This window comes from Nicotiana tabacum, chromosome 19 (assembly GCF_000715075.1).
Source record: "Nicotiana tabacum cultivar K326 chromosome 19, ASM71507v2, whole genome shotgun sequence".
Classification (NCBI taxonomy): domain Eukaryota; kingdom Viridiplantae; phylum Streptophyta; class Magnoliopsida; order Solanales; family Solanaceae; genus Nicotiana; species Nicotiana tabacum.
This window is the reverse complement of record NC_134098.1, coordinates 132,612,358-132,632,620: the sequence shown is the minus strand read 5'-3', so window position 1 is coordinate 132,632,620 and position 20,263 is coordinate 132,612,358. Positions and strand designations below refer to the sequence as shown.

At 35.0% G+C, this 20,263-nt stretch overlaps 1 protein-coding gene across 1 annotated transcript; it reads right to left on the bottom strand.

Moving 5' to 3' along the window:
* Positions 1-1,308: 1,308 nt before the first annotated feature.
* Positions 1,309-10,370, bottom strand: LOC107817080 (shaggy-related protein kinase kappa). The gene is made up of 13 exons (XM_016642857.2): positions 9,965-10,370; positions 8,696-8,938; positions 7,746-7,838; positions 7,610-7,669; positions 7,249-7,521; positions 6,343-6,417; positions 5,463-5,519; positions 5,233-5,373; positions 5,095-5,145; positions 4,238-4,333; positions 3,078-3,161; positions 2,886-2,988; positions 1,309-1,674 (listed from the first exon to the last, which is right to left on the bottom strand). Exons 2-13 carry the CDS (start codon positions 8,840-8,842, stop codon positions 1,586-1,588), a joined length of 1,269 nt encoding a protein of 422 aa, XP_016498343.1. The 5' UTR covers positions 8,843-8,938; positions 9,965-10,370; the 3' UTR covers positions 1,309-1,585.
* Positions 10,371-20,263: the final 9,893 nt, after the last annotated feature.

Below are 20,263 nucleotides of genomic sequence, written 5' to 3'. Positions count from 1 at the left end.
ATACAATTGATTTGGTTTGATAATTAGAAAATCCGAACCAACCCGACCCATGTACACCCCAACCTAGAATATAAGGACGGTTACGCTCCAATTTTTTCTTCTTCCCTTAAAGAAAACTTACTTTCCAGCATTATAACATTGCTCCTTCTCATTAATTGCATGAAAAATGAAAATCCTTCAAATTTATAAGACAATTCATGTCTATGGGGATTGGTCAACAAACGTTTTGTACTTCAACATGACAACTACATAACGCTTTCAAATGAATGACTGGTAGCGTTTAGTAAATAACTGGTAAGCGATAAATTCGCATGACTTCTTAGATCACAAACTAATTATTAACATATTCTCTCATCATATGAATGTGATTTGCAAATTGCAAGTCAATATGATCATTAATATGTGATATTTTATAAATGCGTCTATTATTTCATAATAGATGGAGAAAATTTTTTTTTGAGAAATTAATGCCTAATAAACACCAACTTTGGCATCATGGGAAGATCTTTTCTTAGCAACTCAAGTGAATAGAGACGATATATTTATCTGCAACTCTGATCATGGCCAGAATCATGAGGTTGCTCAATTCAATATGATTTTTTCAATATGTCCATTGCTTGTTGAAAGTCTTCTTGCTTACTTCTAGAGAAAACCGTCCAGGCAAAACGAAGTTATGGGGCAACTCGTTAGTTTACACCTCAGGACTGCCAAAATTTTAGTTTCTACAACCACCATATCCTATATGAGTATAGCAAGGGGTGAGAAGAAACCACAACGTAGAAAAGAAATTGACAATGCCAAGAATACTACTTTTCATCTCAGAGCAACAATGTACATACATACATGTAAATGGTATAAGATCTTTGAAACACATATTGCTCTTGGCCATATGAGAAGAGCTTTTGCAATATCAGCAGTAGCAGTCTATTCGAGATACGATTATCCAAGAAACACTAATCCAAGTTTCTGAAACAGCTCTTCTAGAACCCAGATAAATGACATGTGAATATGTGATGCTACGCGTTTCATTTAATAACTCAGGCAAGGAAACGCTGAAAAAACATACTTACAGAGAAAGCTTACCAACATCCGGTGCTTGCACCAAAGCGCATTGGTATACCATGGCTAAGTGATAAATTGAGATAGGAGCATGTAAAATTGGCCATGGTTAGGTAACAAAAGTGTACAGAAAACAAATGGCACATACTCATTAGCTTGGTGTAAACACCGGGTGCTAAACAAGTATTTCGTCTTAACTAGTATTATTACCCATCAAGCAAATTGGTGATGAAACAAAAGACGCATATAGTTATATGAAAATCCTCAGCTTTTCGTCATCCAAACCTAAACCTCAAATGTTTCCTTACATATACAAAATCTGATTTGACATATATGCACACTATCTGTAACAGTTATTGGGAACGGATTACAAGATGCTCTCACAAACGTATAATTGCAAGCTAATAGCTATGTGAACTTGATCTGAAACAACATTTAGCAAGCAGTACTGGATGTTGTGCAACCACCACTTTTACCACATTTTACAGATGCTAACTAAATGGGGACAGTGGCAAAACAAGAATCACTAGGATCGTAAAGCCATGAATAAATTCTGTCTTCGAGCATGTTCTGGAATGAGGCGCTGGAGAGTTTCAGGAGGAATTCCAGTGAGCTCTGCAAAAGAGCATCGTCAACATCAAAAAAGATTGAGAAAAATTCAGGGTTGAGAAATTGAATATTTATACACGAGCAAAATGTTGCCAAAAGATAATGAGAAAAGTGGAGAATGCTGAATGCTATATCGCTTAATCATTAGTAGAAAATAATGAAATATAACTATGTACGCTTGCTGAGAAGAAAAAATTACAGCCAGACATCATTTTGAAGGTTGAAGTTATAAGATTAGCGACTCCCATTTTCATCCGTTTCTTTACACTTTTTCAATAAAACTCTAATTGCACAATCAATTTTCATAAACAAATTCATGAAATCGGTGCTTTGAGAAAAACTTCATGAAGTAGTAGCTGGTAATTAGCAATATCTCCCTGATCAGATTACTAAGATATGACACCTTCAATGATCAAGTGTAAACAAACACCAGACAGATATTGCATACAAATAATGTATTATTGGAGTATTACATCAATGAACAGAAAGCATGCTCAAAGCTATGTTACATAGACACTGACTGATTACATGATCCGGCAAAAGATTAAAATACAACAGTTAGGACTAGCTATCAATGATAGAAGTTAGCTATTTTGATTATTTTTATTGTTAGACAATTGGACATGTGTGGTACTAGTTTCTTAGCAATGTTAACCACATTCCTTAACTACATTCCTTAACATTGTAGGTGCAACATAACTAGGCAAAGTGATCCCAGGATCAACCTAAATGGGGAATAACTAGAGCAAAAGCAGTCAAATCCATGCTGGGGCAGAAAGAGCTCAGCCAACCAGCATAAATTTGCCCATGTGGTATTGAAGTTGTGGTTAGCCTTCTCAAAGAAAAGGAAAAAAAAAAAAACTACTAAAAAAAAATGTGGTTAAACCACCTCCATAAATTAGAGAACATTATCATGATCAATCAACTACACCGCAATCAAAATTAGTTAAAGTCAGTTATATGAACACACTGTAACAATTCCACTCTATTCAGGTCAAGACAAGCAAAAGCTTCGGTCACCAAAGTACTGAATGAACTAGTCACTAAAGGTAGCCCCTTTCTCTCGTCTTTTTCTTTCCCACAGGTAGTTGCAGTTGGAATCAGGATTATTTAAAACAAGAGCCTGATTCTTAAAATCAGGTATATCTGATTTAATAAATCGGTCACATAATACGCTTACAATATGGCAAAATAGCTGTTTTTTGGCAGTACATTACCTTGCGGCTTGAAATTGAAAAGTGGTGGAAGAGGGCGACCATTAGGAAGACGGGTATTAGGATCCCTCAACTCATCAAAGAATGGATGAATACAAGCCTCCAACTGCATGACCAAAGCAGAAATCAATAGGCTACTACAGCGAAACCTCAACATAATAAGATTGAATAGATTCAAAATGAAAGTAGACTTACAGCAGTGCATCTCAAATAGGGTGAATACTGGAAAAACCGACACAACAGGTCAACCGCTTCTGGAGGCAATCGCTTCTGAAAAACCTTCAAGATGCATTGTGAGGTAAGTTAGACTTACATACAAGAAATATTTTATCGGAGGGAAAGTGGCGACTGAGAAGTATGAACTTCCTGCATATGATGGAAAACAATTTAGGAAAAAAAAGGAGCACAATTCATCCAAATATATGGAATAAAAGACAATAAATAAGGATGTTTCCATGGATTAAATGGAAAGATAATATAGTCCAGATCTCACTGGACCAATTGATAGCATAAGTTTTGACACATGTGAACCAATGGGAAGAATGTTCATGCTCTTCATGATATTTGATAGACTATGATTTTCAAGTATCATATTCGGGAGGAGAATCCAAGTACCACCATCATGTAAGATATTCTGGATCCAAGCGCCACATGTTTCCTATCTTTTGCCAGCAGGTTCTACTTTTTAACACAGACTGCTCTCATTCATAGTTCGTGTTTACCAGTGTCCCGTCTTTCCACACCATAGAAGGGTGTCAGTAAAATTGTTTCCAACCGGTCCTATATGTTTCTCTAAAGCAGCAATTCTTTGGGTGTGTGTTGTTGGGGTTTGGGGGGGGGGGGGGGGTTCTCTTGTAGGATTTTCCTTAATTCTTCCATAGAGATTATCAGCCTATATCCAGTACAAGCAATAAAATGAGGCAAATACAACCAAAAGAAAAATCAAGTTATCAGATTTAGGCATGGCTTTCACCGATACTTATTTTTTTAATCTATTATTGGCCCTTCTTTTTGGCTGAAGTATATTATCCACCTTTGGACTTTAATCTTGTTAAGCAGAAATAAGCAACTTCCAAAACTCTCCTTGACCAACTTTAATTGATTAACAAAAGTATTTTAAATGCCATCCTCCATTACTGACATCAGAAAAAAATGAATTAAAGTAGCCTATGGTACTGGTTACGTATTTCCGACATTCAGTAGAAGGAAGGAAAAAGATAAAAGCTATAATCAATGCTCATTTTCTCATCAAAAAGCAAAAGTGATGAAATGACCAAGAGCACATAAGCAGCAGCAGTGAGCACCAATATTCAAGGTTTATAGGTTGAATTTCAACTTTACTTTATGCAGCATACCTTGTGCCATGGGTGTGGCTTTATTTGTGGAAATTTAAACTCGGTGTAGTTAGGATTCATGCATTTTATCTCCTCTCTAGTAGGTGTCCCCAAAACCTGCATAGAATTTGAAGTGGAAAAAAAGTTAATTTATTATGAAGGCAGATGGTACACAGCAAATACCGACACCTCTACAGCACTTAATAGTTAATATATGATCAAATCCTGCCTGCATAAGTAGGCCACAAATAACAATCCATCTTTTCCCATCAACATGTGCAGCTACATTATAAGCAAAAGTACTCACAAATTAAAAGTAGTCTCTTAGGGTATATACAAAGAGGAATCAACCCCCCTCCCTCCACTCTCTTCCAGGAGAAACAGAAAACAGCACTTTAACATGCATAACAGCACCACAGACATGAATTAATGTGTTCATCAACAAAAAACCCTAAAACTAGCTAGGCATTTTAAATGTTAAAAAATGGATGACTGACACTTCATAGACTCAAGGAAAGATATCTAGTATAGATTATAGAATAAAAGATATCTAATACAGAACAAAAGCAAATGTGTGCAAGTTGCACAAACTTCAACACATGCAGAGTACGAGATCTTTGCTTCTTCTTATCTATTGCCCGTTGAACTAAGAAAACTGGGATATTTTCCGTATACACATTAGGTACCAATATCACATATGCATTATAAGTCTATGATCATACTGTACAGAAATTGGCGAATTCTTAAGTGATAATGTATTGACATGCTCTCTTATTTACTGAGGGAAAAAAAGCTCCAACTTAATTGTAATGGAAAATAAATCAGCCAGTATCTTTTGAGAAGATAGTATCAAGAATAAAAAAGTATCTAAAATCCACCTTTATAATCTCTACTAATTGGTCAACCCCACTCTCTCCAGGAAACAATGGCTGTCCACCAAAAGGATTTGTTAGAAGTATTAGAACAAATAATACAACATATGACCAAGAATAGCACAAATTAAGACAGGGATATACCTGTCCAAGAAGTAACTCAGCCATTACACAACCTGTAGACCAAATATCAATAGCTGTTGTGTATTCGGTGGCACCAAATATGAGTTCAGGGGCACGATAATATCTCGAGCAGATATATGACACATTGGGTTCACCTTTCACCTAACAAGTGGTCAAAGAACTAAGTCAGAGAACTGAAGCAGGTGCAACATGACCCTTAAATGCAAAGTGGTCTTTGCGAGAGAAATTACCAAAACTTTTGCACTTCCAAAATCACAAAGCTTCAGCTGATGCGTGTGTGGATTTACCTAAGTATTAAACAGTATTTCAGCTTACTAAGATAAAAATATCATGAAGATAATCAGAAGACACCAGCAATGGCAGTAACAAAATACTACCCAATATTAAGCTTGAAATCATCAAGTATTTTACCATAAGATTATGCTATTGCATCTCTGTCTAAAAGGTACAAATGTATATCCTCTTAGAGAGTTCAACTTAAAAGGACTTGCATTCTTGATCTGCTAGATACTAAGTTACTTGGTTACTCTATAGCCTGCTCACTGGCTTGTCTAATAATTAAATTTAAGTTAAGAAGCCTCTTCAATGCCCTTTACCACTTCACTCATTATGGTCTTAGAGTTTTCCCAAAATTGGAGTATTTTACAAGGCATCGCATATCATTATACACACATCATAAGACTGAAAATATATAATTCGCAATCATTTATGCGAAATACTTGGGCGTTCCTCTATTCAATCCTTTTCCTCTTCCGTTTTTGCAATACAGTTTTAATTTTAATAGTGCTTTCTATGAGTTAAAGTATGGAATTTTGTTCACTCAGTTTAACCATATGATATCTAAATATACAATACAGAATCATATCAAAGTCTATTCTGTAAACAAAAAAGTACAGTGATCCAACTAGATTATTAAGTTACAAAATCACATGTGCACTTAACACGTTGCAGCTAATCATACTCGTTCAAGAAAACAAATAAACACCTATTATCCGGTCATGATTATGGGCCTTTGATCCAGAAAGAATGAGGCCCAGAACAAGAAAAAAATAAGAAGTAACAGATGTACTTAGAAACGCAGAAATCCACTATCATAAAGAAACATCTCACCAGTAAATTCTGAGGCTTGATATCACGGTGACAGATGCCAATACAGTTATGAATATAAGCCAGCGCCCTGCATATCTGAATCAAACAAAGGAAAAAGGTATATAAAGTGAGACAATAAATGGGATGAAATCAATAACTAGTCCAGTATTAAATACTTGAATTTTCTGCAAGTAGTTAGATGGTAAATTTTCTAAAATAAACAATGCAAAATATTTTAAGGCCCTTCTCTTGGTTTCAAGAATACATGTGCTTTATCTATGAAAACTAGCAAAGCTAGGCAGACAATTAAAAGGACAGAAGGAAAGCAATAGTCTAATGTCAACCTGTGGGCTATGGAGCTTGAAATGTTGACTTATTTTCAAAAAGTCCAGTGTGCCTACGAATCTGATGGACTTTTGGTCCACATTACAGGTAACCACAGGTGTTGCTTATAACCAAGTAACAACTAGACAATCGACTGGTGAAAAAGATGTGACGCACATCATGCAGAATACCTAGAGTAACTTGATAAACCATCACAAGAGGGAGAGGAAAGGTCTAAAAATCCAAAGAGATAAATTACGCATTCATGATTCACACCAAATGTATAAAGTATAAACTAGCTCACAACTTAGGTATTTTGCACCATGTGACATTTCAATGACGGATCCCCCACCATGTATCTCCAACCACCTACCCAAAATATACAAGCTAATAAATACAATAACGGAAGAAGACTGAGCTGTCAGCAGGTACTAGATACTAAACAAAGGCAATTAAAACCCAAAACTAGCCAAAGTAATATAGACAAGTAGCACCAGCCAATGTCCAGAATGAGAGCAACAACTATTGTTCACACACACAAAGGTTACATAATCAAGCTAGTGTCTAACAATGAGTTTACATCCAGCGATAAGTACGACATGCCTGATAGGTATAGAGTTTGGCGTATATCAGTGGCATCTTCTGATTCATTCTGTTGTATTGTCTTGCAATACGGTTGACAGATTCTGGAACAAATTCAAGGACAAGGTTGAGGTATACTTCTTCCTTGTCTGTTGTTGAGAAGAAAGAGTGTTTGAGAGCAACAATATTAGGATGATCCAACATTTGCATAATCTGCAATTCTCTGTTCTTGTATCGCTTATCTTGAAGAACCTTCTTAATTGCCACAATCTCTCCAGTCTCTCTGCATTTTGCCTATGACAATAGCAAGCTTATATCACAATAGCATAGAACACAAAGAAAAAGCAGAAGTAGATAACCCAGAAACTATAGCATTGCTTACCTGAAAAACCACACCAAAAGAACCTGTTCCAACCACGTGTTCTGCTATATAACTGACATTCTGTGAACCCCAATAAAAACAGTCATTTTTCATCCCAACCACATGATAAGTAATACTTCTCATAATTAATTAGAACCTGCTTGGGTTGACCATTTCGACCACCAATACTGGTTCTAATAACATGCCCTGTTTCTGCACCCACACCATCAATTATATCTGGTTCACTGTCCTGCATGATTATTATAAAAAGATAGGAAGAATGATGTCCGCCAGATAAATGATCACTGAAGTTGTAATGCTCTAAAGCTCAGTGGAAGTAGTATCCTTGAGAGGCACAAGATCAATATATATGTATAGTAGACCATTATAAGCAAACTTCCTTGTTAATCTAACAATGAAAAGGAAGGAAGTCTCAGACAGGCAGCAGAAAAGAGAGAAACTGCAGCTTGGGGGGAACAGGAGAGAGATGGTAGAGGAACACAGGATTGTTAGAGAAGATTGAGTTATAGAGTAAGTCATACAGTGATGATGGTATTGACTTCAGCCCTTAATATTATAATTATCATTTTCTTATTTTATAATTATCATTGAAGAATTTAAAATCTAATCATGTTTCTTGGGGCATTTAACCAAAAAAAACCTGTAATATGTATTTTTTGATAGATCCATCGGGTGGGAGACAACTGAATTACAAGGATATTTCAACATTAAAATCAAATTTTTGAACTTTAAAATGACTTGTCATCAAGTTCATATGAATGAATACAATTATAGAGGCTAATATTAACTGATTTAACTAGGCATTTCATATCCTGACTATCCAAAGAGGCACACAAAGTATTTAAGCCTATGAATGTGAAGTACATCGGACCAAATGCCTCCATCTTAAGGCCCTAACATGAATACTAAAGCAGTAGTAATGTCAGGCTGACTATTCCTGAGAAAAACAAAAGCCAGAAAACTCCAGTAAAAGCATGATCTATTCAACATAACAGAGCACCTAGTTAGCGCTCTGACTAAGACCACTAGTGGTAGAGTCAACCATGAAACATTAACTAATTGGTGCAATCAAATTTAGAAGCTCACCCTGTCATCATCATGGTCCACCCTGTCTCTCAACCTCATCTCAAGCATCTCTCTTCCCAGCCAGTCGACTGAACTAGATGAACTCTTGAATCCATTAGCACTTCTAGAACTGCCTGCTCCTCCATGGCCAACGCCAGTGGACGCCATAAATGAACCTTGCGGGAATCGCTGACACTAATCTCTGCTCCTCTCTGCATAATTCCTTCCGGTGCAGCCCTCCATCCCATATGTGTTCCTGTCTACCTAGTTCGACGACAAAGTCGTTAACTCAATATAGTTGAAGAGAACCTCTGACTAACAAAATGAAGCTAGTCGGTAGAGCTAAACAAAAGCGCGACAAATAGGAAGTGAAACACAGCAAGGCATAAAAATATTGATTCATTGAGCATTTACCAAGTTGAGAAGACAAGGTAAAAGGATAACGTCCAAACAATGCCAATAAGTGCCACACTTATTCTTCGCATTTATTCCAGTTAAGGGAGGGGGTGGGGGTCCGGAATGAACCATGAATCGTGGTGCTGAATGAAAGAGTCAAGGAAATTACCTACATTATGTAGAAATATAGAGTGCTTTTGGTTCTTATGGTTGTATGCCAGGTTCTATGAGCTCGAACGTCAAGAAACGTAATACTAGTAGTAGTAGTTTTAAGCAAAGATTCAAGAGCTTAAAACCTAAAAGAAAGGAATAACACAGTACACATAGTCCTGATAAATAACAAATTTCTATTTTCTGTGGAACCATATATCCATCAATTACTATGTCTCAATCCCAAACTAACTGGTGTTGGATATATGAATCCTCTTATTATTTGTTCCGCTTTATTCAAGTCCAAGTATTCATAAAATTCACAAAATAAACAGATATACTTTGTCAGAAGTAAAATAAACAGATCGATATCCAACACAACAGAAATAAAAACTCATAGCTTTAGCTTCATCTACCTCACATCATACTGTGAAAATAGTCCTTTTATTAGATGAAATGACAATAAAGACAGTATTAGCAGAAGTCAGCCCAATTGCCCAAATATGTTAGCAAAAATAGAGCTCTCCCACAGATTGGTAGTATTACAGTCCTAACACTTAATCAACTCCTTCATACACGCACAGGATGATAAAAAGTGAAATTACACAAGAATTTCTACACATACTACAAAGAAAGAAAAATCAAAAATAATATATTTGAACCACAAATCATCGTCCAAACAGTTACCACACGATCGTCTAAAACGAAACAAGCTCATAATGTAAATTGCAAAACTAGACTGACCTCGATGAATCCGAAGCCGTATTCAAGCATTTCTTCTTCAATGTTTCCAGCTAGCGAAATTTCAATCAATATATCACCACAAAATGCATAATATAATTGTAGAAGTTGAAAAGAAAAGGTCAATTGAAGACTCAGATCAAACGCAGCAGATTTATATTTTTATATATTTCTAAAAAAGGTGGAGTATTTTGTTCTGGTTTCTTTCTCAAATGCGAGAAGCGTGCTTTGGTACAGAGAGAGAGAGAGAGAGAGAGAGAGAGAGAGAGAGATGAGCTTTTCAATACTGTTAGAGAGTGACAGTCTTCTCTGACAAAGTGAATGACTAAAAAATGACTCTTTTCTTCAAAACCATATCTGTGGTAGGAAATTTATTATGCTGCTTCCACTCCCACAAATGGGTGTTGCAATCCATCCAATCAATTTATTTCTCTTTTTCAACCTGTTTAATTGATGTTATTTTTATTTATGATTTTTTAGGAGAAAAGAAAAAGGACAATTTGAATCAAATCACACATATTATGTGAAAAACTCATATCAATATATTAACTATATTAATTTTTCTTTTAATAATTACATTACATTGGAGTTAATATGTGTCAAAACTACAATTATTGTTCTCGATTCTTTTCTTGATTCTCTCTATTTTTATACACTTTTTAGGTTATGAAATATAAATAGTTTCTGGCCCGAGCTATGAGCGAAAAAAATCCTACATATATATAAATAAATGTTAATAGAAGCAACCAAGGAAAACCAAACAATCACATCATTCTAAAAACGAGATCCAAGTTTTCTAAATAAAAAACAAGAGCTTTGGCTATTTGAAAAAAATCCATATGTATAATAAACCCTTTTTATTATTTTATGAAATATGATTCACATTGAAGGAAAAATACATTGGTTAAATTCTCGACATAATTTTCAATGTTAAAACAAGTTTCCTTTTTTTCGTTTAATGTTATCAAAATGGCGTCCTCTTTTGGAGCTACATAAAAATATAAAGAACTACTAATCTTTTTAAAATTATGAGAGGATATGAACCTTTAGAAGCCAATTTTATTCTTTTTCAAGTAAAAAGATTATTGTTGTTATCATTCATTTATAAACAAACTTGTCGTTCTATTGATTAAACTGTAAAAGTACTTGTATGCTTAACATCAATTTTTTTTTAAAACTACACTTATGAATGAGCCGAGGGTCTTCCCAAAACAGCATATCTGCCTTTTAAAGATGAGGTAAGTATTGCATACACCCTACCCTCTCAGACCCCAATTGTGGGAATACACTAATTATATTGTTTTTGTTGTACACTTATGAATGAAATTTTCAATCAAATGCAACATAGCATAAGAACATTAATTCATAGTCTTTACACTAAAATGGAATTCATTGATATCACTAACTTAAATTCTTGAATTTATCTTTAACTTCATTTTGAATTATGAAAATACCACTTTAGCGCTGCATCAAATAGCAAATTCGGCAAAGTTGAAAGCATCAATTTGGTGGGGTGCAAACTTTGTAAATTAAGAAGCAAATAGATAAGCCTGTGAACGACATGTCGAAGTACTGGGCTAGAATTCTTGGCCCATAATACTGATGCAGACATTTTTATTCTCTCTTTCTTGAGTCTTGGGTCACCAAATGCTGTTCATTATTTAAACCAAGACATGTCACGTGACCCCACCCTTTAAGCATTGGATTAGGACATTACATCTCACGTGCTAAGTACACGTGTCATCATTTGATTCTTTTGGTCCAAGCTTTGAGGGTCCACTGTTTACATTTTCAACAAGTTAGGCCGTGCTAAGAACACAGTCTTCAAAGATGGACGAGTCGGGTCGGGTCAAATTTGAACATGTCAAAACGAATTATAGTAGTGGACGGATCAGAATTCGAGTCAAAATGAATTGGATCAGAATAAGTTGAAGTGCGAGTTATAACTCAAAGCGTGATGTATTAATGATGTATCCTTATGATTCAACAATTTATTTTAGTTAAATATAAACTAAGAGCAGAAAATAATAGAAATTCATAAGGAAGAGGATATTTCAGTATTTTCACAAAGGAGCAAAGATTTCATTCATAAGTTAAAACATAACAGCTAGTTTGACAGTTATGAAGTAAGGACAACCAAAATAAGTAACGTCTTTATGGGCAGATAAAAAATTACTCGCATCTTATCAACAATCATATTAGAAAAATTCACCATTTTTATCTTTCCAGGCTATGATTTAGAGAGAAAAAGAAAACATGGACCATCCCACATTGTTGACTTTTATGTCACTTTTTTATTTCCTTTTGAGACGAAGTCCTCCTTCCAAACTTTAACCTTTTATACTTTCCAATTAAAGCTGCCCCTACACCAATCAACCTACGTAATAGCACACTAATAAGTTTACTTCTCGAGGTTAAATTGTTGAACACCTATTATCCGAACATTTGATTAGAAAGAATGTGAGAGAAAAATGATATAAAGAAGGCACGAGTTTGACAATTTATAGTTGAATGGTTAGTCCAATCTCAATTAGGAAATTTTCAAAACATTAATTGTAAATAATGCTTTGATTTGTAATATCTTCATTCATGTTATTTACTTCTTCCAAAAAGTTATTTTTCTTTCACTTCTACTCGGTAGATAATGTAAATGGAGTAATACTTTTGAATATTTAAAGGGCACAAAAATAGTTCATTTCTCTCTTTATATGAGTAAATCACAACTCTTTGTATGGTTGTCTTAAATCTGAAACCCTCTCATTTGATTTGTAATATCCTCTTTGATGTGTTTCCTTTTATTTGCATCATTTTATTCAAAAAGGAAAATGAAGAGTAAAGTAATAACACTTGTAATGTAAAAGGAAAAGGTAACCTTTTGTGAAATTTTTATTTAACAGAGGCTTTACGAGGGGAGAGAAAATTAAAATGATAAGTAACTAGTAGGAGTATTACTTAGACTGGTCCATCTAATGAAGGTCCTATGAGTGGCTGGTAACATGTCACTTGACCTACACCTATTCTCATTCTAGGATGTAAAATTAGGTTGATGATGCTGCTAAGTTCCCTTTTTTTTTTTTTTTTTTAGACAACTGATAATATGGAAGAAATTCAAAAATAGTCAGTAGTCAGATTTATAAGTGATAATTGAAAAATAGCCATAATTTTAAAAGTAATCGAAATTTAGTCACTTTTCATTTAAAGATAAATCTGAACGAAAACACTATTCAAAATCCGAAAAATATTCCAGCGTAATATACTGGAGTTCCAGTATAATATACTGGTTCAGCATAATATGCTGAAAGTTCATACACAATTGCTCCAATCTCCAGTATATTATGCTGGAAGTTCATACACAGGTGTACCAATCTCCAGTATATTATGCTGGACTGGTCCGTGTTGCAGCAAAATAGTGACTATTTTTCAATGACTTTGCAAACGCTGGCTATTTTTGAATTACCAGTCTGAAAATTGGCTATCCCGTACTATTTTTACCTGATTTATAATTAACTGACCCGATTAATTTAGATTTGTGTCAGATAGACCCACTAAGAAAATAAAGTACTCCTTATTAGAAGGATTTGGACTCAAGCGCTCGAGGTCCACTAACGAAGTAAAGTACTCCTTATCAGAAGGTTTTGACTCTAGAGGCTCGAACTTGAAATCTCTATCTAGGATGGAGCATAACAGTCATGCCAAGGCGATATTATGAAAATTTTTAGGTCACAATAAAGAATAGCCAACTTATATGCATTATGATTTTATGTGAGAGAAAAGTAGTGGCCCCAAGCTATACGGCCAAGCAACAAGCTTTTTAACAGCATCAAAAGCAAAGAAAAAAGTAATGTTAAAAGCATACCAAATCTTATGGTCCTAGAGAGTGACTTTTGAATCCACAATTATCAGATTGAGTCCCATCAATTTTCTTCTTCCTATCTGTGCACACAACAAAACATACCAAAAAATACTTTCTCGGTCCCAAATAATTGCGCTAACTATGATGAAACTTCGAAACTGCACAGCAACAAGCTTCATTATTTAGAATGTAACTCTACTTGCGCCAACTCTACTTGTGTATCTATGACTGATACAAATGCCACTTCAATTGACCAGGTATATCAAACGCTGAAATGTTATTTATGGCAAAACAGGGATAATTTTATCCTAGGCGGCTATACCAATATAGAGCACCTAAAGAAAAGTTGATATATGTTATAAATATATTATATTATGCATGTTCATTTATTATTCCGTTGAAAATAAGCTTCCTCAAGAAGTTTATCTATATGAGACTCCGCCGTAAATATGTTTAATTATTTAGTACTCTATTGGAAATAAGTCTCTTGAAGAAGCTTATCCTTTCAGTACCCCGTTATAGATAAACATCACACCCGGTAGAAGATTATCTATATCTGGTACAATGAGCTTATCCTTTCAGTACCCCGTTATGGATAAACATCATACCCGGTAGAAAATTATCTATATATGGTACAATGAGTTTATCCTTTCGATACCCCGCTATGGATAAATTACCCCCGGTAGAAAATTATCTATATCTGGTATAATGAGCTTATCCTTTCGGTACTCCGTTATGGATAAATATTACCCCCGATAGAAGATTATTTATATATGGTATAATGACCTTATCCTTTCGGCACTCCGTTATGGATAAACATTACCACCGGTAGAAGATTATCTATATCTGGTATAATGAGTTTATCCTTTCGATACTCCGTTATGGATAAACATTATCCCCGGTAGAAGATTATCTATATCTGGTACAGTAGCAGCTTACACAGCAGCTTGCAGAAGCAGCTTACACTGCAATTTGCTTTCTTCTATAAATAGAGAAGATTTTAGTTCATTATGTACATAAATTTGAAGTTTGAATAATATATCAGTTTCTCTCTATACTTGTCTTTACTTTACAGTCTTTATTTTATAACACGTTATCAGTACGAGATTCTGCCATCTCGAGCAAATACTTTGAAAGTATCAGAGGTACGAACTTTCTTTTTCTAAATAATGTCAAATCTTTCTAAACTTGAGTTTGTAGCTCTGGATATATCGGGCAAAAGCTACATGTCTTGGGTGCTTGATGCTGAAATTCATCTTGATGTGATGGGTCTGGCAGACACCATCATGGATAAAAATCAAGCATCAAACCAAGACTGTACCAAAGCAATGATATTCATACGCCATCACTTTGATGAAAGCTTGAAAATAGAATATCTCACTATTAAAGATCCAGTCATACTGTGGAATAATTTGAAAGATAGATATGACCACCTGAAGATGGTCGTTCTTCCACATGCACGTTATGATTGGATTCATCTAAAGTTACAAGATTTTAAATCTATCAGTGAGTATAATTCTGCTATGTTCAGAATTATTTCCCAATTGAAACTATGTGGTGATAATATTACTGATCATGATATGTTGGAGAAAATTTTTACCACTTTTCATGCCTCGAATATGCTCCTGCAGCAGCAATATCGAGAGATGGGATTCAAAAAGTATTCTGAACTTATCTCACATCTTCTTGTAGCCGAGCAACATAATGGGCTATTAATGAAAAATCATGAAAGCCGACCTACTGGTTCTTGTCCATTCCCTAAAGTGAATGAGACGAACTTTCACCAAGCTAAGCGTGAAAGAGGATGTGGCCCCAGTCGTGATCATGGCCGTGATCGAGGAAGAAACTCTAATCATGGTAATAATAATGCACCAAAGAACCCTCATCACCACCAACAGTGAAAAAGAAAGGAACAAAAGTATGAAGCGGTGCAAGCGGCAAAGCCAGAATATGCATGCTATAGATGCAGAGGAAAAGGGCACTGGTCACGTACATATCGTACGCCAAAGCACCTGGTTGAGCTGTATCAAGCCTCCCTGAAGAAGACAGAGAAAAATGCTGAAATAAATTTTATTTCTGAAGATAATTTAGACTTTATGCATTTGGATGTAGCTTATTACTTTGTACTCCCGGAAGGAGAAATAAGTCATGTGATCGGTGATGAATCTGTAGAATTGTAAATATTTTAATTTTTGTTATTTGTAGTAGATAGTATGGTTATGTAATTGTTGTACATAAATAAAAGTTATGCTTTGATAATGATGTTTACTATCATATTTATTTTGTTTATGTCATTTTGAAGAATATGGATAATTCTCAAATTATGTTTGGATCAAAGATCAATCATGAAGATATTTCTGTAATTGATAGTGGAACAACTCATACCATATTCAAAGATCAGAAATACTTTTCTTATTTGCATAAGGAAAAAGCAAATGTTTCAACAATTTCTGGTAATATAAGTTTAATTGAAGGCTCCGGAAGAGCCACTATATGTCTGTCTAAGGGAACAAAACTTATAATAGATAATGCATCATTCTCCTCCAAGTCCCGAAGAAACTTGTTGAGTTTTGTGGATATCCGCCAAAATGGGTATCATGTTGAGACGATAGATGAAATGAATATGGAATATCTTTGTATTACAAAGAATGTTTCTTGCCAGAAGTGCATTATAGAAAAGTTACCAACTTTATCTTCTGTCTTATACTATTCAAAGATTAGTACAGTTGAAACACACTCTATCGTAAACCAGAAGTTTACTGATTCAAATATTTTTGTGCTTTGGCATGGCCGTTTGGGCCATCCTGGATCAATAATGATGAGACGAATTACTGAAAATTCGAGTGGGCATCTATTAAAGAACCTGAAGATTCTTACAAATAATAAATTTTCTTGTGATGCTTGTTATTAAGGCAAAATGATCACTAGACCATCACCAATGAAGGTTGACATTGAATCCCCTGCCTTTTTAGAACGTATACATGGGGATATATGCGGACCTATTCACCCACCAAGTGAGTTGTTTAGATATTTCATGGTCCTAATATATGCATCTTCAAGATGGTCTCATGTGTGCCTTTTATCGTCTCGCAACCTGGCGTTTGCAAAGCTATTAGCCCAAATAATTCGATTAAGGGCACAATTCCCAGATTATCCTTAAAAGGCTATTCGCCTTGATAATGCTGAAGAATTCTCATCTCAAGATTTTGATGATTATTGTCTATTAGTTGGGATAAAAGTTGAACATCCTGTAGCTTATGTTCATACTCAAAATGGCCTTACAGAGTCATTTATTAAACGCCTGCAATTGATAGCAAGACCACTACTTATGAAAACAAAATTGCCCACTACTGTTTGGGGCCATGCTATCTTGCATGCAAAATCACTTATCCGTCTCAGACCGACACATTATAATAAATATTCTCCGTCATAATTAGTTTTTGGTCATGAACCAAATATTGCCCATCTACGAATTTTTGGATGTGCTGTATATTTGCCAGTAGCACCACCACAACGCAGTAAGATGGGCCCGCAGAGAAGATTAGGAATATATGTTGGGTTTGAATCACCCTCTATTATTCGCTATCTTGAACCATTGACGGGAGATTTATTTACTGCTCGATTTGCAGATTGTCGGTTTGATAAAATAAATTTTTCACAATTAGGGGGAGAGAAAAAGGAAATCAAAAGAGAAATTGTGTGAAAAGTTTCATCATTATCCCATTTTGATCCACGTACCCCTATATGTAATCAGGAGGTCCAGAAGATTATTCATTTACAAAATATAGCAAATCAAATGTCAGGCGCGTTTACTGATTTGAAAAAGATAACTAAGTCACATATCCCTGCAGAGAATGTGCCTATCCGAATTGATGTCCCAACAGGACCATCTAATAGCATGAGAGCTAGTGAACCCAAAGCACGCCTGAAGCGTGGTAGACCTTTGGGTTCTAAGGATCGAAATCCTCGAAAAAGAAAAATAACAAATGATCAAAATGATACTATGAAGGGATCCCCTGAAGAGACCCAAGATCTAATTAGTTCTGAGATTCCTGAAGAAATCAATGAACCCGAGACTCAAGTTAGTGAGAAACTTTTAATAAGTTCTACTGGTGAAGGGATTAATTTAATCGATCTGAAATTGTGGTAGATAATATTTTTGCATACAATGTTGCACTTAACATTATGCAAGATAGTGAGAATCTTGAACCCCGATCTATCGAATAATGTGGGCAAAGATCTGATTGGCTAAAATGGCAAGAGGCAATTCAATCAGAATTGAACGCACTTGCTAAAAGAGAGGTTTTTGGACCAGTAGTCCAAACACCTACTGGTATAAAATCAGTTGGTCATAAATGGGTTTTTGTACAAAAAAGGAATGATAAAAATAAAATTGAAAGATACAAAGCTCGCCTTGTCGCACAAGGATTCTCACAAGGACCTGGGGTCGATTTTGATGAAACATATTCAACTGTTATGGATGCCATAACATTTCAATATCTCATCAGTTTAGCACTATATGAAAAGCTTGAAATACATCTAATGGATGTAGTTACAGCTTATCTGTATGGTTCACTTGATAATGAAATTTATACAAAAATCCCTGAAGGACTTAAAATGCCTGAAGCAAATCTAAAATCTCGAAAAATGTATTCAATTAGATTACAAAGATCTTTGTATGGTTTAAAGCAATCTGGGCGTATGTGGTATAATCGCCTCAGTGAATATTTGCTTAAAGAAGGTTACGTAAATGATGTTATTTGTCCATGTATTTTTATTAAAAAAAATGGCATCAAAATTTGTTATACTTGTTGTTTATGTTGATGACATAAATCTTGTTGGAACTCCAGAAGAGGTCCAAAAGGCAATTAAATATCTTAAGAAAGAATTTGAGATGAAAGATCTTGGAAAGACAAAACTTTGTCTTGGTCTACAAATTGAACATTTAGCAGACGGGATCTTTATCCATCAATCTGCCTATACAGAAAGGGTCTTAAAACGCTTTTACATGGACAAAGCGCACCCATTGAGTACACCAATGGTTGTTCGATCACTTGAAGTAAATAAGGATTTGTTCCGACCTCCAGAAGAGGATGATGAACTCCTTGGTCCCGAAATACCTTATCTTAGTGCAATTGGTGCACTTATGTATCTTATTAATGCTACACGGCCTGACATAGCATTTTCTGTTAATTTACTAGCAAGATATAGCTCTTCTCCTACACGGAGACATTGGAACGAGATTAAGCATATATTGTGATATTTAAAGGGAACACTTTATATGGGTTTATTTTATTCTAACAAAGGTAGTGCAGATCTTGTTGGTTATGCAGATGCAGGTTATTTATCTGATCCACATAAAGCTCGATCTCAAATCGGGTACGTGTTTACATGTGGAGGTATTGTCATATCATGGCGCTCCACAAAGCAATCTATTGTTGCTACTTCTTCAAATCATGCTAAGATAATAGCTATTTATGAAGCAAGTAGGGAATTCGTGTGGTTGAGATCAGTGATTCATTTTATTCAAGAAAAATATGGTTTGGAATGTGATAAAAGATCCACAATTTTATCCGAAGACAATGCTGCATGCATAGCCCAATTAAAGGGAGGTTTTATAAAAGGAGATAGAACGAAGCACATTTCACCAAAATTATTCTATACACATGATCTTCAGAAAAATGGTGACATTGATGTGCAAAAAATCCGTTCAAGTGACAATCCGGCAGATTTATTCACTAAATCTTTGCCAACTTCAACTTTTGAGAAGATGGTATACAAGATTGGAATGCGGAGACTCAAATATTTGAAATAAGATTTTTATCAGGGGGAGTAAAATACGCGCTATACTATTTTTTCCTTACTAAGGTTTTTCCCACGGGGTTTTCCTTATAAGATTTTTAATGAGACAACTAGTTATGCGTATTACTAAATATGTGTACTCTTTTTCCTTCACTAGAATTTTTTTTTCACGGAATTTTTCCTAGTAAGGTTTTAATGAGGCACATTATCTTTTAATTAACATCCAAGGGGGAGTGTTATAAATATATTATATTATGGATGTTCATTTAGTACTCCGTTAAAAATAAGCTTCCTGAAGAAACTTATCTATATGAGACTCCGCCGTAAATATGTTTATCTATTTAGTACTCTATTGAAAATAAGTCTCTTGAAGAAGCTTATCCTTTCAGTACCCCGTTATGGATAAATATCATACCCGGTAGAAGATTATTTATATCTGATACAATGAGTTTATCCTTTCAGTACCCCGTTATGGATAAACATCACACCCGGTAGAAGATTATCTATATCTGGTACAATGAGTTTATCCTTTCGATACCCCACTATGGATAAACATTACCCCCGGTAGAAGATTTTCTATATCTGGTATAATGAGCTTATCCTTTCGGTACTCCGTTATGGATAAAACATTACCCCCGGTAGAAGAT

Coding starts and splice junctions, on each gene's coding strand:
- LOC107817080 (XM_016642857.2), bottom strand. CDS start 8,842: ATGGCGTCCACTGGCGTTGGCCATGGAGGAGCAGGCAGTTCTAGAAGT. Junction 7,839..8,695: donor TGGACCATGATGATGACAGG/GTGAGCTTCTAA, acceptor ATAATCATGCAG/GACAGTGAACCAGATATAAT. Junction 3,162..4,237: donor AGCCACACCCATGGCACAAG/GTATGCTGCATA, acceptor TGCATCTTGAAG/GTTTTTCAGAAGCGATTGCC.